General features: G+C 38.4%; 1 protein-coding gene across 1 annotated transcript in view; it reads right to left on the minus strand.

The window, feature by feature from the left end:
* Positions 1 to 25,074, minus strand: part of acox3 (acyl-CoA oxidase 3, pristanoyl) — a 41,315-nt gene that overhangs the window by 13,993 nt on the left and 2,248 nt on the right. Inside the window, exons 2-10 of the mRNA XM_070992707.1 lie at positions 18,416 to 18,564; positions 16,219 to 16,316; positions 15,951 to 16,086; positions 15,647 to 15,721; positions 14,031 to 14,120; positions 12,883 to 13,026; positions 4,917 to 5,005; positions 2,206 to 2,302; positions 125 to 307 (exon numbers count right to left, since the gene is read on the minus strand). Coding sequence (XP_070848808.1) covers positions 125 to 307; positions 2,206 to 2,302; positions 4,917 to 5,005; positions 12,883 to 13,026; positions 14,031 to 14,120; positions 15,647 to 15,721; positions 15,951 to 16,086; positions 16,219 to 16,316; positions 18,416 to 18,535 — 1,032 coding nt within the window. The 5' untranslated portion in view covers positions 18,536 to 18,564. The remainder of the gene's footprint in view (positions 1 to 124; positions 308 to 2,205; positions 2,303 to 4,916; positions 5,006 to 12,882; positions 13,027 to 14,030; positions 14,121 to 15,646; positions 15,722 to 15,950; positions 16,087 to 16,218; positions 16,317 to 18,415; positions 18,565 to 25,074) is intronic.

Consider the following 25,074-nt stretch of genomic DNA (forward strand, 5'->3'; position numbering starts at 1 on the left):
GAATTACAACAAAATAACTAAATAAAATATGTGATGTGACATGGCTTATATCTGCAACTCTGATAAGGGGCTCTGTAGTTTGACATGGTACATTTACTTAAAAATCCATTCCCTGCATTCTGACCTGTAACTGGTACTCCAAAACAGGAATCTCCTCTGTGTCTTTGGGACCAAACTGTCTCCTGGTGGCTGAGAAGCGGATGGCCGTAATCAGAGCCAGCTTCAGGTTGACCAGAGTAATCCTGGTAATGGACACCCTGCCACCTGACAGAGCACCCAGAGACGCCCCGAAACGCTTGTCGGGGTTCTGAAAGATACAATGGAGAGACATGGAAAAACAAAATAATGAAAAAGGATATCTATCTATCTATCTATCTATCTATCTATCTATCTATCTATCTATCTATCTATCTATCTATCTATCTATCTATCTATCTATCTATTTTTTTCTGGGTCATTATTTGTATTTTTCATTTCAAAAATGACACTTAAAAATGTTTGTTCTCCTGCTTGACACACACATAGAGAGGCAAGCAGGCAGGCAGGTTGTAATAATGGGGAGGTCAAGCAGCAATCTAACAGCACCAGAAATGACATTTTTATAACCACGATAACAAAAACCTATTTTGGCTCTGACACAATTCCAGTAAATTACTTTTGTAATAAAAGTTTAAAAGATCATATTATGTATTAGCATTATTGTCATGTCTGTTGTGAGATAATGTTACTATAATCCTAAAGGCAAGATTATTATTTCATTGATATTTTATGCCTTTATGGGATTATCCTGCTGCCTATATGTACGTTTATGTTGACGAAACTCAAGAGTTATATTCACTACAGAAAGTGGATTTAATAAAATAAGATTTACTCATTTAATCTGGTGAATCACTTCACTCAAATTGAGGATTATGCTTTAAGATTTTTTTTATGACAATGACACCATAAAATATGATAATAGACATGTGAAGCTTCATTCAAAAACCTCAACAGAAGCTTTGAATGTAAAAAAACAAAACAAAACATGAATTACAAATGATCTAAGATGGGAGATTTACAACATAATTTCCTGGCAGGTTTAATGACAGTGTGGATTTTTTCTCATAATAAACAACAGAGGGTTTCGTTTCTTATTTCCAATTATCACAAAGTTTATCATGTTAAAATCATTGACATTGTCAGAATTGTTTCTTATGGACCTTGACCTGGCAGTGGTTTTTGGCTTTCTTAGGTTTTGGTCAGCCATAATGCTAGTGGTTTGATTAGTTTTGCCTGGGTTCAACATAATTAGAAATATTACACCTTTCGTCTTTTAGAGTCAGTGGGTCACATTTGCTAGGCATTGACCGTTCAGGTGGTGGACTAAGCATTTGGGCTCTCGTATTGGATTTCTTGCTGGATTGCCTTTCCGGTAGATGATGTCAGGCCAAACCCTGCCTTGGCTTCCTTCTTTCGGTCTAGCATTGGTGCTTTTCCGGTAATAACCGTCATTCTGGAAGGTTGATTTGTGAGCCTACATTTTATATAATCCCATGTATAAAACTCTTTCCATTTTCAGTACCATATACAGGACCTGCAACACAGTCAATGAATTTGTCATTCTCACGTATTTGATGCAGCGTTTCAATCTTCTTTTCAAGCTGTGTAATTCTCTCATTCAGTCACTCACACTCAGTGCAGCTCACAGATTTTGCCATCTTGTCCCTGTCCTTATCCCAGGTCACAGTCACAGCAAAAAGGCATATGATGTTTGAAGGTCATACTTGCACAGTACTGAAGAAGTAATAAAAATGCTAAAAACATGTGGTGGTAGCCTACTGTGTTTTTAAGAAATTTAAGTCCCGGTGATGTATAAGTATCCTGGACCCACTGCCTGTTGCTTTCAGCAGAAAAACAAGGATATCAGCAAAAGAATGTGAGGAAAACAGAGAACAAGCACAAAATCTTCTGCACTATATGAGAGCAGAGAGTACTTGATGAGAGTGCTGAGACCAAAAGCAATGCGGTAAAAGAGGCTAAAAAGCTCAGTACAGCTGAGGGGATTACTACAAGCAGTTCATCACTACAAGCGACCCCTTTCACATTACATATAATCATTTTATTCAGTGTTAAAGTATTGTGTTATGCAGCTTCAGTCTAACTTTAATTGGTGCTTGGAATGTCTCTGGAGTGTTTTCTTTGGCCAAGAGTGGAAATCTTACTAACCTTGAATGGGGTAACATAGCGTCCATCAGGAGTAACATCACCAGTCTTATTCAGTAGATTCTCCCGAGGTATCCTCACATTATGAAACAAAGCAAATCTGATGGGAAAAAGGCAATGAAAGAATAAATAGAATTACAACAAACACTATTAAACACACAAACAAAATTAAATTAAACTTTAAGCAGCAAATATATCAACCAAAATAAATAATCAAATCAAAGATTGAAGATGATTTTCCAAGGAATCAACTGCTTTTTTGCCTGACAAATAGTCCCCAAACCCCCAAGTGATTGAATCTAGTATTCGGGCTAGGTATTGTTTTCATTTTTGTGTACTAGTACCTATACGGTATCTGAGCTTCTTTATCAATACCAAAATATTAGCTTTTTTGATGCCGTACTTTGAAGAACGTAAACATCTTTTCTATGAAGCTCTTTTTTTATTGAACAGCAGCCAGTTTTGGCTACGTTTACACATAGCAGGGTATTTTGGAAAACCGATATTTCAGTTCAGCTCTCAAACATTGTTTTCAAAAATGTTGTAGTTTACATGAGCCCGGATAAATATGCCATCGAGCGCATCATAAAACCTATGGGTGTGAGTGTAAATATAGGTCGCTCACATGACGTTAAGTATTTTCAGTTGCATGTTGTGATGTTTCGGAATCTAAAACGCTGTTTAACCCTGTTTACAGGCCAACACATAACCGGCGTTTTCAGAAATCTCCACTTTGGTTGGGGTTTTTAAAAATTATTGTTTTCCGTGAAAAAAACTCTGTGTGTAAATGAGAGGCCAAACCGTATGAAAACATATGCGTTTTCTCGAAGTGTAAATGTAGCCTTAATATGTTCAGTGTTTCCAAAACACAAGCACTTGTATAAGAACATTTGAACTCAGTACAAATTATTTTATTATAGTGAGGTTCACAATGATTTTTAGCAGAGCGACATTCTTTTTCACTGTAAAGATTAGTACCAGCAAATATTTGTGATTTCTGAACCAACAAATATTGATGTATTTGAATTCATTTAATTAGATAAATTACTTAAACAATGAATGAATATTGGTTCAAGATTAATTTTCTGTCATCTGTTAATTGATAATCCATATCAACTAACAGATGACAGAAAATTAATCTTGAAAATTAATTCAAAATTAATTTTCTGTCATCTGTTAATTGATAATCCATATCAATTAACAGATGACAGAAAATGAATCTTGAATTCAGGCGTAGCAGGCATAGTAAAAGCTGAAAATGGTTTGATTTTGTATCACTTGACAGCCTATTTAGTAATGATACACCAGAGATAACTGCTTTTTCTGCATGTTTTAGTATTAGTTTCTAATGTTTTCAAGAATCTTACATTCCTCTGCTATAAACTACGAATGTAGTTCCATCTAGTGGCTTTACTGAGGCACTGAAGAACATATGTTGCTGTTTTACATGACCAGAGGATAGTGTATGGATAAAACCACAGCACTTTGAATTATAACTTAGTTTGCAACAATCCTGATCCTGATCTTTAAATATATATAAAAAAACAAAACAAAACAAGAAAATAAACATAGTAGGTAAACTGACATGGAATCTAATCAAATTCTTTTGATATTTCAATGTTGTTGTGGGGATTCTGGGTTTTTTTTGGGGGGGGGGGTATTTTTGTGTTTCTCATTATCTCTTTGTTTTGTACAGGTTTGGAGGTGCGGCGGGCAAGTGTGTTTAAGTGCCACGTTTCTTGCTTCTGGTTGTCAGATCATCTTGGTATCCTGAATTCAACTCATGATCTCTGTTCCCTGTGTCACCATTCCTGGTGAGGTTTGCGCTGCCACGCAGCTGCTGCTTATTGACTGTTAGTATGTTATTATTCCTGCCTGCCCACCTCTGTAGTTTTGTGCTATTTTGTTTTCGGGACTCTCTTAGTCATTCTTGTGTTTTGTGGGTTTTTTCCCTCCTGTGGAGAGATTTTGGTTATTCGTTTCTTTTTTACTGAATAAAAACCGTTAAATGGCTACCTGTGTTTTTGTCCTTTGTGCCTTGGCATTAGAGTCATTTGCTTTAGCGGTCTTCAGACCTAACAGTTGTATTGTTTTATTCTATTAGAAGTTTTATAAATAGTTAACAGTTACACTGTTTCTTCCCCTGCCTGTCATGTATTATCAGAGCAACTCAGAGCTGAGCAAACTCCATCCACAGCACTTCAGAGAAAGCTAGCGAGTAAATCCTGACTTACGATTTTATTTTTTGTCAGACTCAATTGGTAGAATTCTAAAAATTTAAGACTATGATTTTATGTATTTTTCAAAACTAGAGAGTGTATATACTGCATTGCACTCAACAGCATCTATAATGACACAATGTCAGCTGCGGACTATACGGTTGACCTCTCTTTGCTTCTCCACATCATACTGTATGCTATGTATCAAAACTCTCAACATGCAGTATATATACTGTACCACCACACTAACATTTATATGTCTGTGTCTGCATCATTTTCTAGCCACAAGTTTAACAAGTTCTGTCTATTTCTGTATTAGTGATACATTTCTAAATGCAGCATACAGCATGTGTTGACAAATTGGTGAAAATGCTTTCTCCACATTGAGAGCCTTGGGCCACTGTAAAAAGCAATTCATATTAGACCAAAGGGCTAAAAAAAATCTTTCACCAAAAGAAAACAATGCTAATGTTTCTGTAATGTGCTGTCACTGACCCATTATCCAGTCCGTTCTGGCCCAGTTTCTTGCCCATGTCTCCAACAAGCACACCAGGCAGAGCCAGTAGGGTCTTGGGATCTCTCACCTGCAGCACATTTGTTATAGATTCACTGGATGTGACACAGCATGCTCAGTGTCTTCTAACCTGCACAAAAACAACACTGAGTCGCAACCATCTTGTTTAACATTAGGTTCAAGGTTTGTGTATTAATCATCCTACAACACAGGGCTGTACAATGAAATGCAAGTTGTAGCCCTTTTATGCTACACAAGAAAACTATTCATTTGTGGTGGAGTGCGGAGGATGAGTTGAGGAGTCTGCAGACTGGTGGTGCAACAGTAGATACGTCTGCATCGTTTGGCAGATGGCAGCAGTGTGAACAGGCTGCTGGAGTGGGTACTGTTTATTATTCCTTTTAAATTTATTTTTAAGACTGGCTGACATATTTAAGTCATTGTTAAAATGTGTATTTGTGGATAATCAGTTGACTGTGGCCAAAGCCTTAAAGCTCTGCTCAGGTAGAAGAAGAAGAAGAAGAAGAAGAAGAAGAAGAAGAAGAAGAAGAAGAAGAAGAAGAAGAAGAAGAAGAAATGTACTTTATTTATCACACATAGTTGTACACACTACATGCACACGCCATGCTTCCGTGAAATTATTTTTTCCGCATTTGTCTGTTGATCCTCCGCGGCAGAACAGGAGCGGTGGGCTGCCAGCCAATGCCAGTGCCCACGCCCGGGGTCTCGTCACCATTGGTCAGGTGGTGATCTTCTTGCATGTTTTTAGTGGGGGTTATTACGGAGGAAACCCCGGGTCAACACGGAGAGAACATGCAAACTCCACACAGAAAGGCCCCCTTTTTCCTCGAGCAGCAGGCACTGAAGACATGGTGGAGGACATGTCACCAGCGCCCACAGCGGGATTTGAACCGGGGACCTTCTAGCTGTGAGGCGACAGTGTTACCACTTGTGCCACCGTGCTACAATTTGTTGCAGATTGCAGACAATGATTAAACCTAGAGCATAAATGAGTATAACCTAGTTTGTAAGAGTTTGACTCATCCTCTCACACACATCGAATTTAAGAGAACAGAAATGACTGCCTTCTGAACTGTATTACTGTATTTCACCTTCAAGGAGCTGGAGCTACACTGGGTTTTCAGACCTACCACAGCAGGACACTTGGAATCAACGTAGCTATTGAAATTGTTTGGAGACATCTCAACAAGGAAAAAGACTGATCGACTGTGTCTGGGTAAACAAGAGCTATCTTTTACAGGACATGATGAAAGCAAGGACAGGGCTAACTATGTCAAGCTTCTTTCCTTTCTGGCCAAGCATGACAAAGAGTACCACCTTTCAACAATCAAAGTGTTTACTGGGACTTTAGACAAAATATAAAATGACCTGATCAGTATGATAGCTGAAGTGATGGGTGAGGAAAAATGAAGATCAATAAAGCCCCTTTTGTCTAAGTTATGATGGACATAATTACAGATGTGAGTACTGCAACCCAGCTGGCAATGGTGCTCCAATATGTGACCGACACTGGTGTCAAACAGACATTTGTCAGATTTGAGAATGTTGCTGGTGGCAAGAGGGCTGATGACTCTGCTGCACTAATTATTAGATTCCTAAAGAAACTCGAATTCTGCATGAAGTTGTGGTGCAGTGTTTTGATGGCACTGTCGTTGAACTAAAGGGGGTGCAAACTAAAGTTAAGACAAGGGCTCCTATGGATTTATTTATAGATCGCTTTGCACATCGACTTAATTTAGTACTGACTCAAGGGGCATTGAAGCTCTTTTTTGCACATCTCAATGGTCTAGCTTTGTTTTTTCCAGATCCCTTGAACACATGTAGCTGCCTGACGATATCTGCCTGTGGTGTCTTCTTCATGTGGCACCAACAAGATGGCAATAGAGTTTTAGATTCTTCAGCATAATTTTAGAAAAACAAGAAATTTAAGGTTTAGCAGTGGAAGGAGATGTAGTAGCCTGTCACCGCCAGACTGCCTGGAATTTTTAATTATTGGTATTGATTGGGACTGCAGATGTGAGACCAGCAACAATGTTAAGGCAAGTGCATAGAAGGAACATCTACCAGTAGCAGCGGGATGGCGGCATATATCAGAAAATCACAAATAAATATATTTCTACAAAGTATGTTTGTAAACAGTAAATTCAGCAGAGTAAAATATGCTGTGATAAAGTTTATTTTTATTTTATTATTAGAGTAAAAGGCACCCCTGTGCAGCCCAGTGTTGGTGAAAAATTTCAGTGTTACAAACACAGTGTATAAAAGTACTCTAGGAGCCTAGAGTGTAAAATCAAAGTTACATCAGACAGCAGTGAAGTACTCTGGGAGGTCCCGCCAACCTTCTCCTCATGCTGCAAATGGACCAGGAGTCTCACAGCCGCCATTTTCTTGTCGTCGACTGACTTCGGTAAGTCTCTCCTAATCACTTATTAAACTACCAATTTTTAATTTACATACAAACAGCATTTAGAATATCTCAATTACGTTTGTTAACTGTACATTTCAAACAAGTTGTTAGTCATAGTGTGCCGAATTTTAAAGGATTAGGTTGACGAAGTGGATGGCTATCTTAAATGTGCGTGTAATATTTGGAGAAAATGTACTAACTCATGTAAAACTCAACAGCAAAAGGTAACTTTTGTAAGGCGGAGATTCTTTGTGTTTTAGCCGAAGTACAGTTAGTCACTCGAAGCTGCATGTTTGGGACTTGTCTTGACTTGTCCTGGGCAAGCTTGAGCAGTTACCCGCATTTCCGTGGTCAGTACACGGTAAACACGGAGAATTTCATCCCGCACTCGCCACAAGGTAGGGCGCAGAGAGGCAGAGCACAGCGCCTCAACCGCAATGTCCTGTCTGCCTGATAAACAAATGTCTGGCTAACGTTAGCTTTGGAAGTATGTTCATAAACTATATGATTCACATATCGTATGCCCCAACCTGACGGTTCACATTTCGGCAGGCATTGTGTTCACTGGCTAAATCGTAGTCTGGTTTTAATGTTGTGTTACAAAGTTTAATTGGGGAACCCTGGAACACTTTTCTTGGCTCATGTCTGGAAGGGAACCCTTGATTTGTGATATTCTCGCGAGATTTTTGTATTTTGTTCCTTCATTATGATTGTAAAGTGATTACTCTCGCAATCTTCCGCAGGTCTGGGGTTAGCTTCAAAATCCGATTCGTGGTCTCTTCTGCCTGCGTCGTCACATTCAGCTGTGATCTCACTGGTTGCGCTTTGAAGGTTACATAATTTGAATTTTGAGCGCAGTGGTCATGGTTTCCATAACTGTAGTGGTCGGTAAGCTCATGTCGTATTTAATTAAGTGTAGTGTTTCTCTCTTTTGTGTAAATTTGCACGGACAAATGACCCTTTTAAGCTCGTGGTTTTACTAAAAAAGTGTGAATGATGTCCAGGCATTACTGGTTCATCTGTGCTCCTAATGTTATAGTGTTAGCTTACGTGAGTTTATTAACTCTGTAACTGCTCCTCTCCTCTCTGTGTCACAGCAGATCCGCTGCATGTTAGCCCAGTCTCTTTCACACACAGACAGCAGACAGTACACACACTGCCACACACATCGACACACACACACACACACACACACACACACACACACACACACACACACACCCACAGGCTAAACAAATACAGGGATCCTGCACATACTAGTCAAAAAACGTATTGAATTAGAATTTTTACATTCAAGGTCATAGAAGTAGTTTTTTTACATGTAGGTCTTAAATTTCAGATTGCATGTTACCAAGACTGTCTGAATCAAATCTATTTGGAGAGATATGGAGATATTTAAGAGCCCCTGTATTGCTGTTTTTGATTGATGAAGACATCAATGTTGGATTTTTAAAGGCTTGTGGACAGAGGAAGGATGGTACTTTTTAAACTCACTTTTTTGACATAACAGTAACATTTATGTGGATATTTAAGAATTTATAGGCTAAACTATAACTGTCATATCTTATAACATTATAGGGGACGAATATAGCACGAACAAAGATTAGAAATTAAAAGCCTGCCAACATGTCTAAGACAGCAGCAGTGTAAACAGGGACAAATTGCTTTTAATTATGTAAAGTAATTAATTTATTATTCTTATGTTTTTTAGATTTGTCTGGCATGTGATCTGTTGATGGTAAGTAACATTTCAATTATTTTTGGCATTAGTATTTGTGCTGGTGTTTACGTTCATGTTAAAATGTTGTGTGCTTTCTCACCTCAGAGATACAGCATGGCCTTAGGGCTTTAAATGTGAAATCTCATGATTTATTTTCACAAATCCAACACTTATTCTGTAGTATGCCAACAAGAGCTAATGCTACTGCTCGATATAGATGGGCAATGTGGCAAAAAAAAAAATAAGAGATTTTTTTCACATCAATCCACTATTTTTTGCTTTTCTTTTATAAAAAAGATACATTTATATCAGTTTTAGAACACTGGTTTTACACAAACAGTGCATAAACAAAAGAAACATTATTCTGTTAACAGGTGTCACTAAAACTCACAGAATTTAAGTTTCTGACAGTAGCTTAAACTTTTGGTGTAACTGCAATGAAGTTGAAGAAAACTTAAAAAAAAATCAATAATGAACAGAAGTACGTTAAGATCAGTGAACCCAGCCTGGATGAGTTCCTGAATTCTGGTAAGACGTTAGAGACACACTCTTGTAAAAGCAAAGAAAAGTGGATGTAGATGTTGATGATGATGTTAAGAAATGCATATTGTAATGGAAAATTGATCTTTTTGTCTCAAATTCTGGCATGGTATTTTAAGCATCTTTAGAGGTCACATCAATGAAATGTTGGATTTTTTTTATGGTCAGATATTTTAATTTTTGTTTGTCACCTCAACAGTTTGGTATCTAGAGAAGATGTCTGTTATTTTAAACTTGGTATGGTGGAGACTGTGACAATTTAAGTATGTTATGTCTAAAAGATATGTCTTAAGTCATTTTGGGAGCATACCGGAAAATCCTCACTGGGTAACTGACTGTCTTCACGCTCTGTGATTGGCCAGTCACACAGAGACTTAAAATAATGTACCGATTTAAGCCCCATCCATTTTAGGTCCCGCCGACTCCGAGTACAGATACAGTTACAGATCATTTAGATGGTTGAACAGATACAGATACAGATAGTGGTGTACTCGCTCATCCCTAATAGACAGCAAGTCAAATGTTGAAACTGAGAAATGTCATTGTTTTTGAAAATTATATCCTTATTTACAATTTGATGCCAGCAACAAAAAGTTGTTACAGGGTCATGTTTCAGACATTGCCATTTTGAAAGTGGAATGTTTTCGCATTAATGTACGATTTCAGCCGCTCAACAGGTCAAGGTCTCCTTTGTCATATTTGATGTTTCATAATGCAGCAAACATTTTCAATGGGTGACAAGTCAGGACTGTAGGCAGGCGAGTTTAGCACCTGGGCTCTTTTACTATGGAGCCATGCTGTTGTAATACATGCAGAATGTGGTTTGGCATTGTTTTGCTGAAACAAGAACGGCCTTCCCTGAAAAAGATGTCATCTACTTGGCAGCATATGTTGCTCCAAATCCTGTACGCATCCAGCATTAATGGTGCCTGCACAAAGTGCAGGTCACCCGTGCCATGTGCACAAATTCAGCCTCATACCATCACTCTTTTGCTCGGAGGACGCGGCCGTCAATGATTTCCAAAAAGAATTTCCAATTTCGACTCGTCAAACCCCAGGACAGTTTTCCACTTTGCCTCAGTTCATCTTAAATGAGCTCAGCATTTCACAAAATTCTCTTTTGTTGCCACTGTCCCAACTTTTTGAAATGTGTTTTCTCAGTTTCAACATCTGATATGTTGTCATTGTGCTATTTTCACTTAAATGTGGGGTTTCAATGTTTCATTGCATTCTATTTCTATTTAAATTTTATGCAGCATCCCAACTTTTTTGGAAATGGGGTTGTATCACTTCGCAGCAAAAATTAAAACGGGCATATTCCACCAAAGAAGCTGTCCTATGCTTTCACTTACCTACAACCTTAAAATAGTTTTATTGTATAAACTATGATGTTAATCATTAAAGGTAATGGAGTTTTAATTTATTATTTTGCTATTATTATCATTTTCACTTGGTCACATGAGCAAGTGTAACAGGTTTTTGTAAGCCTTCCTTTGTAATGACATTAATTTGAGCTTATAAACAATGTCTATTTGTGATGTAGCATCCTGTCATACAATAGCAGTACAGCCTTGATGGGACTTACGCCTTCAGTGCACTCAAATGTGGAGAATATCAAAAAACAAGATTCTTACAGTCATCACAGATAATGGGAGCAACATGGTTGCTGCAGTCAGACCAGAGGAAGAGGAAGAGGTACGCAGCTCTTTAGGTGATTCAGAAGAGAATGAGAAGAGTGAGGGAGAATGTGAAAATGAGGGGCAGGCAAGGTTAAACTATTATTAATATTTGAATAACTGATAGAAATGGTTGATTTTAAACCCTTATTTTTGTTGTGGGACTACAGTTGAGCCAGAACTCATATAGTTATCATTACTCGTTACGTTTCAATTTAGTAAAACTTATTGTATTGTCCCATGAGAGGAAGTTTGTGTTGTAGCAGGACACATACAAGACACTACAAACAGGATATAAATAAGACAAGCCATGCAATAGATATAGTACTGAAAATAAACAGTGTGGTCGTCATTTCTGACTTAATCCACAGTGAATACATAAACAGATATGGTAGAAACACAACGTTTTCCCTGTGCCGCAAACCATATCAACACCACAGAGGGATGATGAGTTGGATGATGGGGAATTAAGGGGTATTCTTTTAAGAGGTGCTGTCCTCAAAGTGACTGTGATTTAGGTTTTTGTCCACCAAGTCAGCATCGTTTCATTTCATTCTGGAGATTTGAAGACCAATTGCCTTGTTTCCTTTTCCTGCCTAGTTAATTCCACTAGGCCTCCATCATAAATCTCTCTGTCATGCTAAAACCTTTCCTGGGAGTGAATGATTCTTCCACTCCTTTTAAGTGTGATTGCTTTGTTGTGAGGGGGTTCAACGAAGATCCTTGGGTCCATGAACAAACTGAATGTACCCACCATGATCTCCTCAATGGTATGCCAATGATGTTGAGCCGTATCCACTACAATATTATGACTAAGAAATAGTGTTGCTTTCGTCAACAAAAATTCTGACTAAATATCGTCGTCACATGACGAAAACGAGACGAGACACAATGTAAATGCTATTCATGTGACGATAACTATAATTAAATAAATAATGCAATATTGTTCATGAATAAAAACAAGACTAAATGTGGTTTACAAAATAAAAGCTCTGCTAAAAGGTCTCTTCATTTTCATTGACTAAAACAAGACTAAAATGTCATCAGTTTTTGTCGACTAAAACTAGACGAAAATAGTCACAGATAATTCTGACTAAAATAAGACTAAAATGCTCAGACTTTTAGTCGACTGAAACTTGACTAGACTAAAAAGAGTATGAATGTGACTAAAACTAATAAACTAAAATGACAGCTTGACACAAAGACTAGACTAAGACTAAAATTAAAACAGACCGTCAAAAACAACACTGCTAAGAAATTGATTAAACTTAGATTAATATTAAAACTGGGTTCCACTGACTAAATCTTGACTAAAACCAAACCAAAAAAAGACTGAAATGTGACTATTAACTTCTGCTTTCATCACTTACACAAAGACCAAACATGCTGAGAAACTGTTTAAAAGGCTTCCAATGCAGGATTTCAGCAGTGAGCACAATATATATGTAATATATACACTATTATATACTTAAATATAATATTGTGGCTTTTGTCATATATCTGTGTGACATAATATCAGATAACAGCACCTGATAATGTATCCAGCTGTGACTTTGATCAGGGATCAAAGGTCAGAGTCTTACCGGGACAACGAAGGAGTGCAGGCCATGGCACACCTGGTCAGGTGTGTAGAGCTGAGCGAACACCACAGCATGGGTTGCAGTCTTACCCAGGTTCCCCACCCAGAATTTGGCAGCCTCAAAGTCCGGAGAGTTGATCACAAACTCCTACAGAGTGGAAAGTTACTGTTTTTACTCAGCACACATTTTATAAGATGAAGGTTTGAGGACCAAAACATGAAAAGAGTGAGTACAAGTGATTGAGAGTGTGCAGGATTTTTTGGCTTCTTTCTTATCAATCAGATCAGTTGGAGAACAAGAACTTTGTGGTAATTCATTTAAGAAAACAATTCTATGTTCTGTGATTCTATCTCATTAAGTGATGGTCTAAAGCAGCAGTTTTCTGTGGCTTTTCGTGTGAATTACATGGAAATTTTACCTGGCTAAAAATAATTCAAATAATTCAATTCAATTCAATAATTCAAATTTCTGTACAGTTACATGCAAAACTTTTGGCACCCCTAGGCAAAACTTCTGCTACTGTGAAAAGTTAACTGAGCACAAGATGGACTGATCTCCAAAAGACCTAAACATGACACGCTCTGTTCAAGATGTTGAGCAAGATTAGTTTATTATTTTTGTTTTGTACAATTCTAGAGTGAAAAAGGGATTTTTTTTCCTGACTCAAAGCATTTAGCTCATTTTACACATTTTGGCCTCTAAAAATATTAAAATGAAACAATCTGAGAAGGAAAATTCAGTCTTTGGTTGAACAGGCCAAGCTACACTTGCAACTTGTGATGAGGGATCAGAAGAATAACTTTGTTTTACGGAGTCACAAGCCAAAAAAGTTGGGAGTTGGTCTGAAGGCTAAAAGCCTCTCCAGGGTCCAGTAAACAGTAAATCCCTTTTGGTTTTCATTTTGTGTGAATGTGTGTGTAAGTGTGTGTCTGTTCAGCCTAAAAGAGTGATATAGATGCTGAGTTTAAAATATATCAGAATCAGTGTTTAAAATGTACTGTGTGTAATGTGTGTGTATTTTTAGATATACACTCAATGTTTAAATGCCAAAAATGACATCCTTAGATAGTTTTATGCTGTCATGAGCCAAATGTATTCAACATTCACGCAAACATATCCTGTGTGGTTTGTTGTGTGTTGTGTGTATTGACCTGGGTGGAGGAGTCATATGTTGCTGTTGTCCTCATGGCTCTGGTGTTGCTGCCATGGCTGAGTTCAGTCAGTGCAAAGCATCCAAATATCTATAAACAGATACATGCAGTTGCAAATTTTGAGTTCATGGTCATGTCCTGCTGACTGTGGAGCCTGGAGTAAAAATTCTGTGTCGATTAATGCAAAATCTGTGAAGCAGTAAATTGAACTGCTTTGAACAAGTTGCTAGGGCAGAATCTACTGCTGTGGACGCACTTAGCTCACTATGAACTAGGAATGAGCATGATTACTCAATGAGATGATCAGACATTGCTACCCTTGCTATTCGGCACCGGACACACTTGGTGGTTAAACTTATAACTGAACTTAGATTAGAAATAGAATTATATTATAATCGTTACCTTATTAATCTACACAAATAAAATACAGGTTATTGTGTTCATCATGCACAGCAGGGTTTCCGCTGTCCAGTGCTCACTGGCTATTTATTAAATAATTCCATTAAAATATTCTGGCTCTACACTCTGTCCACCCTCTCTCACACTCCTCTCCCGATCTGATGAATGAGTTTATTTCAACCAAACCAGAGTCTGTGGTGATTGTTGTTATTTGGTTTCTGTTAAGTGTGAATAAAGTGTGAATGAAGTGGGGTGGCTATAACTCAGGAGGTAGAGCAGTCATCTGCCAATCAAGAGGTCGGTGGTTCGTTCCCTGGACTCGGCAGCCCACATGCCGAAGCATCCTTGGGCAAGATACCAAACGCCAAAACTGCCCCTGATGTATGTCACTTTGGATAAAAGCGGCTGCCAAATGACTGTAATTGTAATTGTGTGTTTTACGATGATAAAATTACTGTTTCTGGAAAAGAAGTGCAGCAGCTTTGGAGAGGGTGGCATTGTGGCTGTTTCCGGTTAAACAAAAAGGGATCCTTTCCAGAAAGTTGTAAGACACTTAAAATAACAATCTGAACCTGTCAAGCACAAGCACTTTCAGTTGACCTACACTGACAGTACGCAAACGGCTGCAGTGCTATCCCTGAATACCGGACCAATTTCAAAAGTTGTTGTCCCCATTAGTCACTTAAACACAAAACCATGGGAAAATATGGTCCATAAACACGGGTCATGTTTGACCCAAATCTCACTCAATTTGTGCAGTACATTGAAATCTTCCAGGACACATGGACAGGCACCAAAGCCCTGATGCATGGCATAAAGTACCACACATTTATTTCAGCAGCATGTAAAATGTGGTTTGGTTACTGAAGAATGTGATTAACAGTTCAAAATGGCTCTTACACACAATATTTTTTTGGACGATGTTTAACCTTAGAGATTAAATTGTGTTTTCTGTGTATTTTCTTACTTTCAGACTATTCAACTGGTCTAAGATCCATTTAATCATCAGGGAAATTAGTTGTTCAGGGTTCACTGTTGTTCATACTGCTACTGTGAATATCATTCAGCACATCATATAAATCTACAGGGGGAGGATGGCATAACATCATTGTAGACCTTGTTCACTCTGGATTGTCCTGTTAGACTGCCATGAACAAAGCATTGATACAACTATAAAGTGTGGTTATTGACAGCATTAAGGTGTGTTGAACTCTGACCGTCATGTCTTCAGTGTTTTCAACATATTTGCTGTGTCTCCCTGATCCTGAGTTAGCAACGGTCGCTCCAAACATCTGAAACAGAAGATGTTTTTAGCATCTTTTACTGGGATGAGACAATGACAAAAAAGGGGGAAGAAAGAAGACAACAATGCTACTGTAGCAAGAACTCTCAGTGTTCAGCAAAGGCTGGAAAATTCATTTCAGCTCCACTGGAAAGTAAAATAGGTCTCTAAGTAGATCTTATCATAGTACACATTTGATACTCAGGCCACTACTTTAGTGCACACTCATGCACACGCACCTCTTTGCTGAGAAAGAACTTGGTTGCAACGGCCCAGTCATACATGCCCAGACAATCACTGAGGATCACAGTCTTCCAGGGGTCGGCCATCGTCTCTTCTTTTGTGATGAAGTCATAGCGGAAGAGTTGCTTCACCCTGTGGATTTTTATCTGAAGCTTTATTTGCTATATGTACAGAGGACATTACTGGTGGTAAAATAATTTCATTGTGATGTGTAGGTTGGTTCACAGTAGATACAAAAGGTAAATCCTTGTATTTTATTGATACCTGAGGAAGGTCAGCTCTCTCATTTTCTCTATAGGGACATCTTCACCAGGAAGACGGGCGAACAGAGGATCATTCTCCAGTGTCTTGAACACATGTTGCTGCAGCAAAAAGAAGAGAAAATGTACAGGTTATATAGTGGAACATTCAGATATCATAGGGTATCAAAAATATTTTCTTATTACTAAATGTTATGCAAAAAGTTACTTTATTACTATTATCATCAATTTCTGATGCTGTTTAAAGTTTCATTATATCAGTAAGATGCTTGTAAGAACATTATAAATAAGGCCATGGATTTATTTTTGAAATAATAACAATAATTACAACTACAAATAAGATTTAAGCGTTCTCATAAGGAAAATTGCAGATGTAAAGTAAACAGTAAACAAGTTAGAATATCTTAAAATATTATCTTTTTGCATGCACATGTTGTAGTTTCAGTAGGAACACTTGAACTTGAGGTATCAGTTGAACCATGAAAATAATGTGAAGTGTAAGAAGCAAAAGGAGGTTTAAGGATTCTGGGTTTGTGGCAGCGCAATGATCAGCACAAGCATGACCATTTCCTGTCAGCCAGGAGATGTATTTAAATCAGCATAAAAAAGTCATTTTTAAGGCCTATTTAAGCCCTTTTTGCATAAGGCTGCGACTGCACAAGAGCTGAAAGCAGCAGAAATGGAGGCCAAAGAGTAAGAGACGAAAGCTGTTGAAATGTCTGTTGTCCAGAAATCATTCTTGACCTTGGAAATGGCATCAAATGGTCTTCATCAGTGGATGGAGTTGCCCTATTATCATGGAGCTGTAGATATTCAAACTTTTAAGACTTTTTTTGAGTACTTTAAGAACTTCCTGTCCATGTTGACTTAATATCTGAGGTAGGTGCTCCACAGCTTCATGGCAACTAGGAGAACTCCATCTGGTGATGAAGATCATGTGATAAGATTGAAAGAGTAAAAACTAGTGCTGTCAATCAATTAAAATATTTAATTGCGATAAATCTCATGAATGTCATAGTTAACTTGCGATTAATCGCAAATTAATTGCACATTTTTATCTATTCTAAATGTCCCTTGAATTATCATTTTAATACTGTTATCAACATGGAAAAGTGGATAGGCTTGCTTTGTGCAAATGTTTTTTAATTGAAAACATGTTGTGTTATACTTCACACTAACATTCTCACTTTGAGCAGTCATTCACATTTGAATGAATCAAATCTCACAATTTAACACCGTCAATAGATGACAAAAAAAAAAAACTTGGTTACAAAAAAGCCCCTTCAACAACCTTTCTAAGCGATCAAAACAGGGTGATACAAGATAAAGTTACAAAGTGCACATCATTGTAAACTAGGACTCAGGCTATAGTGCAGTTAAACCATGGCTTAAACTTTCCTTTCTTAAGTTGCCTTTCAACATAATAGCATCCATATGCCTCTGTTGAAAGCCATCCATTGTCGCCTGGTTTTGACAAGGGGGTGGCGGAGAATTTGCATTCGTCGTGTGTTTGGCCATCAAGTGGCATTTCAGACTGAATATGCTATGGTGATAACTCAGTTCACAACAACAATACACACAGATAACTTTGGTCTTCTGGCAACTTTTTGAAACTAAACTTTCCATTCAGAATCTTGTCCGCATCAATTTCGGCGTTTCGCGCTTGACTTCCACACAAACCAGTAGCCTACACTTTTACAGCTAGCGAGCAGGCAAGACCAGACACGTGCGTGGGGCGTGCCTATTGTTTTGCTTCCGGTTTACAATCGGATCCTGTAGTTTTTCTTACGTTACTAGCAGTGGCCACAGCTTACAAAAAACTACAAGTTCTCTAGGTCACAAAGAGCATTAATCTTGCAATAAAAAAAATGACGCCGTCAAAAGTGATTTGCTTTAACATGTTAATAACGCAATATTTTTGACAGCACTGATAAAAACAGCTACTAAATGGAAGTTGTGGTGAGATTGTCGTCTCGACAGCAATTACCAGTAAGAACTGGGTGACATGCTCCTTCATTACCATGAACACACAGTTTATTTTGACTGAATCTACATACACTACACTGTCCCAAATACTCACTAGTAATAATAATAATGGCAACAATTAATAATATGAATAATAAACTTTAAGTGGAATTCATATTATTAAATATTTGCAGAATTTCTCCTAACTACAGAGAGCATTTGATGCTGACAGTTACCTTGAACGCCTGTATGTTCTCGTCCTCTATGAAGTGAAGCATGTCCTTCCAGTTGAAAGACGCTTTTTTCCTGTAGATATCCAGCGGGCCACTGGGAAGGTCAGCTACTTCATGGTCCATCTTCTTCTGTTCAGACTGAACGGGAAAGACTGAAAGTTAAAGTAGAGCAGTATTACCAGCAAATTGTACTTCAGGTATCCAAAGTAAAAGTACTCGCACACTTACACCCCTGTGACTGACATATTATTAAATGCTACATTTTCAATAGTGATGCAACAATGTGTATGCAACATTCTACTATTGTAGCAGGTTGCGGAGTGGTGCAAATAAAAAAAATAATGGGACAGAGAACAGATCCCTGCGGCACACCATAAGTGACCTTCTTGCAGTCTAATCAACAGTTGTTGTGCAAAGCGCTGAGATCTGGGAGCATTAATATTTTAATATTAACTAATATTGAAACTGAACAAGAGACTGAAGCATGTAGTAAATAGTTTACCACTTTTGTCAAAGCAGTTTCAACACAACATCCAAACTTGGCTCTCCTCCCTTGCTCAATGCCTCCAGAAGCACAGCATGTACATACACTTTAAGCTACTATTGCAGTAGTGGGCGGTATGACCAAAAATGTATATCATGGTATTTTTCAAAATAATGGATGCATAATAATGCATGGCCCCAGAAAATGATGCTATTTACAAAGAGGAGCTACAGTCATGATTCTAATGAAGTGAAGAATCAGAATGCAAGACAACTGCAATCAATACAGAAATTTTATTGTGCAAATTTTACAAGCATCTTTTATAAACCAACTGGCAAATACACAAATTAGACAATCCCCTTCCCCAGTAACTGCAAAGTTCAGACTTCTTTAACAACTGAACAGCTTGCATACATAATACAGCTTGCATACAAATAAACAAATAAATACAAAAAGTTGTGTAACTTGCAATAATTCTACTTTTGCTTCAAGTTCAAGCCCAGGTACATTTGCATTAATATGGGCTTTGAGGTATACACATTCAAATAAATAGTAAAACAAAGTGAACTCAACAGCATGCAAAGGCAACTTAGATAATACTTGAGCAAATAAAAACAAAAAGGTGTGAAACTTTACACATGTATTCAAGTAAATCTAAAAGGAAAATATAAAACAAGTGTGACTTGGTGAAGAATTCTTTACCAAATGGACCTTCATGAAGGCAATTTGCATTAATATGGACTTTGAAGTACATGCACATTCAAACAAAGCAAACTGAACAGCATGCAAGGGCAACTTCCATACATAATACTTGAATAAATACAAAAAGGTGTGCAACTTGCATTAATGACACTATTTCTTGAAGTTCAAGCCCAGGTACATTACACATGCATTCTTCACCAAGTGTGACTTGGTTTACTTACCTACTTATTACTTGGTTTACTTATTACCTACTTATTACTTATCTACTTACCTGAACCTTTATGAAGGTAACCTGCATTGCTTTGAGGTGCATATAGTAGGGATAGACCAATTATCGGCCCAGCCGAATAATAATAATATTCGGCATTTTTTCAATGATCGGTATCGGCTGTTTTTCCACCGATTACCGATAAAATTAATTACTGTATTTTCCGCACTATAGGGCGCACTGGATTATAAGGCGCACTGTCAAAGAATGGTCTATTTTCGAACTTTTTCCATATATAAAGCGCACCGGACTATAAGGCGCATTAAGCGAAACAAAACAGTCAGATAAGTCAGTCAGTCAAACTTTATTAAACGCGTTCACAATAACTCTCGAAATTGTTCAAACATTAATGAGTGTATTCACAATAACTCCCAACCTTGTTCAGCTGTAACACGTAAAATACAACACAGTCTGATACCGCTAAATCAAACATTAGCGTATTCACAATAACTCTCGAAACTGTTCAGTTATAACACGTAAAATACAACACAATACACTCACTTTATCAGTTCATTCCTCGTCCACAAATCCCTCAAATTCTTCATCTTCAGTGTCCGAGTTAAGCAGTTGGGCGATTACGGTATCCAGCATGCCCTGATCCCCTCTCGTCATCATCCGAGTCAGTGTCGTTGCTGTTACCTGGCAGTTCAGTGATGATTCCTGCCTTTGTGAAAGCTCGGACCACAGTTGATACCTGAGCGCAGGCAGATAGTGGCGCAAGTCGCCCAGCGCTGTCTCCCTGTCTTGGTGAATGTGTGTTCGCCTTCTGTCATCCACTGCTCCCACGCAGCTCACAGTTTGCTTCACTTGGTTTTTGACAGCATCGATGAGATGGGCGCGCATGGAGTCGTAGATCAATAGGGACGGAGATTTGTGGAAAAAGCTATCCGGTCTCTTGATGTAAATTTCTCTCAGCCACTCACTCATCTTTTCTTCATCCATCCAGCCCTTCAGGTTAACTTTGATGATGTCGCCAGCTGGAAACTTTTCTTTTGGCAAAGTCTTCCTCTTGAAAATGACCATGGGTGGAAGTTTCTGGCCATTAGCCTGGCAACCGAGAACTACAGTGAAGGATGACTTTGCGTTCCCTGTGGTGCGTATAGACACCGTTCTGTTCTCCACAGTGTGTTTCACGGGGATATCAAAGGTGAGGGGAACCTCGTCCATGTTAGTGATGTGCTCTGGCCGGATCTTCTTTTCAGTGATCTTGTTTTTGCAGTATGCGCGGAAAGTGGCCAGCTTGTCTTTGTAATCTTTTGGCAGTTGCTGCGAGATGGTAGTTCGTGTGCAGATGGAGAGATTACATCGTTTCATAAAACGAAAGCACCGAGAAGGACCGCCTCGAAAGTCATTGATATTTAAGTCCCGTGCTAACGCTGTTGCCTTCATTCGAAGAGACTGTAGAGACGCTTCTACCTGCTGCTCTCTGTTCAATAACTCACTGTTCAATTTTGTCCTCTAACTGTGGCCATCTCGCGTTGTTCCCTCGGAAACTGTGTGGTCTTCTTTACTTGGCACAGGTCATTTTCTTGCTTCCTCCACTTCCATACCATTGATTCATTAATGTTGAATTCTCTCGCAGCTGCTCTATTCCCATGTTCTACTGCGTGACTGATAGCCTTGAGTTTGAAGTCCACGTTGTGTCTCTTGACAGGTGCCATTTTGGGGTCCTTACACACACACACACTGTAATATTATGGTGAAGCACAGTATGTTTTACTCCACGACACTCCTGATTACAGTAGCCGTAATGCTGCAAGCGGTGCAGCTTTGTAGTTTACCAAAGTCATACTAAAACATTTTGACAGAGCGCCGTGAGCGCCGTGTACCACACAAAATCGCTTCGAGGTCAGTAAGCACAACCAGAATTAATCCATATATAAGGCGCTCCGGATTATAAGGCGCACTGTCGTTTTTTGAGAAAATTAAAGGCTTTTAAATGCGCCTTATAGTTCGGAAAATACGGTAATGTATTTTAAAACCCGCTCCTTTGGCACTGATGCAGCCGTCTCTCTGCCCGAAGTCACCACTCTTGGCTGTGTAACAATGTCCCGCCCACAGCCCTCACTGATTGGCTACATGGCAGTAGTGAGTCAGTGACAGCCAATCGACACTGAAGCCTCTACATGCAGCGCCACAGACACGGAGAAGCAGACAACTGCTCCGGTTATCCAGCAGATATAAGGCGACAGAGTCAGTTGAAGTTGCAATAAAAGCCCTCTATGATGAAGTTTTAAAAACACCACGTTATGATTAATTTCGGTGATAACATGCAAGCCCAGAGTTGAAATTTCACCGACCTACTTGTCTAACCACATCAAGCATACGACTTTGCAAGATAAATAGTGTCACGCACCAAAAAAAAAAGAAAGAAAAAGACGTAACCAAGGCGTATTAACTGCCGCAACCGCTTTATAGCTGTGGCCAAACGCACAATAATAATATAGGCCCTTTCGGTTACCGTTACTTCGTGGGAATAATAAATCTCCTAACATGTTTCAGCCCGTGGGGCGGCTCCTGGTTTATCAATAAACAACACCGGAGGTGATTACAGCTGATAAGTTTAACAGTACTACACGCTAACGTGTCCTTGTTTGTTGCAGTCGCATCTCCCTTAGCGCTCGTGCTCTCACTACACTATGGTGCAGCAACGTAACTGTTGTTAAATTATCGTCTTTTTGCCTGTCACTCGTAAAGTCCAGGGAAATGAGTCAGGCAGAGAGCACACGTCGAGGAGATTATTCTCAGTGTGTTTTATTTTCAATCAACAAATTTACCGTCGCGTGTGTAATGAAGCCTTTATTGTTTGCATTTACAGTTGCGAAGAACCTTATTCTTATTTATGTAATACGACATACAGTATAAGCACAAGAGTTTACATCTATCCTGCTGTTCTGAGATTCAGAATATGCCTTTATCACTCTAAATATATATAAATATATATAATAATAATAAATAAGGAACTCTGAAAAACTCTGGGAACCCCTGAAAGTTAAATCTTTATTTACTCATTATGCTGTTTTATGTAAAAATTTAATCTGAAAAGTAACTACTAAAGCTATCAAATGTAGTGAGCCAAGGTTCCTGCCACCCTCTTTATTGGTTTGCTCTTCATCATTAAGGGAAAGGGAAAGGAATCATTAATCATCACTTTTTATTTTAAAATAATTAAACTTAAAGGCATTTCAATTAAGACTTTGTGTTTGTGTTATTTTACAAAAAGTTAAGATCTTTTTTTTTTCAGTGTACACAAAACAAACAAACAGTATACTGTATTCATTGTAGTCCCAGGTGTGTTAATCTAAATTTTGACAACAAAATTTACATTTTTACTGCAAACAAATATCGGTTCTAAATATCTGCTATCGGTTTCACTTGATTATTAATAATCAGTATCGGTATTGGCCCTGAAAAATCGGTCAATCTCTAGTATACAGGGCTGGGCGATAAAACGATAGCGATATGTCTCGCGATAGACACGTCATCAATATCAATAAAAAACGCGTTCGATAAAACATTCGATAATTTTTATTCTTCGTCGGAAGACACTTAAGAAGTTGCGAAGCGAGGTTGGTTGCATGAACAATGGCACTCACTCTCAGGTAACCGAGCAACGTAGGGAGTAATGGCTGATCAGTGAGAGAGACACGCTAACACGCCAATCATGAAACAGTATCGAGTTCGGTTTGCGCCATCTCATTGTCTTGTGTTTGATGCTCCGCAAGGAGTGAGATGAGAAATGGAAAGTGTGCGTTGCAGCGAGTGAAGAAATTGTCGATACAATAGGGAAAGTCAGCTCGCCAGTATGGCAGTTTTTTGGATTTTATGTCGGACCGTGGTCAGACCAGTGTGTTCTGTAACTTATGCAAAACTGTCGTCCCTACCAAGACCGGTAATACCACAAACTTGTTTCACCACCTTAGCCGCGCTCACTCTTTGGAGCGCAGCCGTATTCGCCAACGTCCGATAACATCTGCAACTGCAGCACCACCGCACAAGCAGCAGACCACCATGCAGAGGTATCTGCTTCAGTGCCTTAGGACAAATCATCTAAAAGGCACAAAGACATAACGGAGGCAGTGGCATATCATATAGCTAAAGACATGCTTCCGTTGAGCACTGCGGAGAAGCCAGGTTATAAACATCTTACACGTGCTTTTATTTATTTTTTTTTTTAAAACACACTTGCAATAAAAATATAATTGAATAGTTCATGTATGTTTAGAGTAAGAAGAGTGACTGAAGTTATTCATATGTCTAGGCTGGTTTTATAGTTCAGTCAATCTTACTGTACTGTCTATCATGTCAAGTCCACCTCAGTTTCTGCTGTTTACAAAACACTGCGCATATCTGAAAGCATTTTATTCACCAGAAGGTGAATCAGCTTGTGAACTTCCTGCACTAAACCTGCAGAAAAAAAGTTCTCAGGTTTCTCTGTTTACATTTTAACACTTTTTTTTTACATTTATTATTTGAGTGTTTTCCATGGTTGTGTTGACATTTCCTTTCCTTTCTGCTTTGATAGCTGAGGGGATTATAATCAGAGAAAGGTTAAATTTTAAATAAAAATGTTTAAATTGAATGTATTTTTCTCCTGGTCCTTATTTTAAATAGGTAATAATAAATATCAATATCGACCAATATAAAATACTTATATCGTGATACAGTTTTCAGCCATATCGCCCAGCCCTAGGTACACATTCAAATAGAAATTCAAATAAAATAGTAAAACAAAAGTATACAACTTACATTAGTTATTACTTCCTTCAAAAGTACTGCATCAAAATTAATATTGAACATATAAAAGAAATATAAAGTGCAACTTGGCTCGCAGGATTATCCTGTATAATAGAAACAATAATCACACATTTCAACATTTGCTCGGTATTTCATACCTGGGATCCAATGTCTTGATCATCTGTCTGAAGCCTTCTTTTTCTACAGTGTTAAACGGGACCATGTCTTTGGCTAGGTGGATAGTGATAGAGTTTGTAATCTCAACCCACCGTTTGCTTTTTCTGTCGTAGGGAGTCCCTCTAGCAAACGTATCTTTAAGTGACATTTGGATCGATTTTTCTTTTGCTTTTCCTGTGTTACCTGCTGACATTCTTGATATTCCAAGAGATGCTTGCAGCTAAGGTGGTGGAGCAAACTGCTTGTGTTGCCGCCTCCAACGACCACTGTAGCCTGACAACACTTGCATATAAA

Source organism: Chaetodon trifascialis, chromosome 23, assembly GCF_039877785.1.
Source record: "Chaetodon trifascialis isolate fChaTrf1 chromosome 23, fChaTrf1.hap1, whole genome shotgun sequence".
Classification (NCBI taxonomy): domain Eukaryota; kingdom Metazoa; phylum Chordata; class Actinopteri; order Chaetodontiformes; family Chaetodontidae; genus Chaetodon; species Chaetodon trifascialis.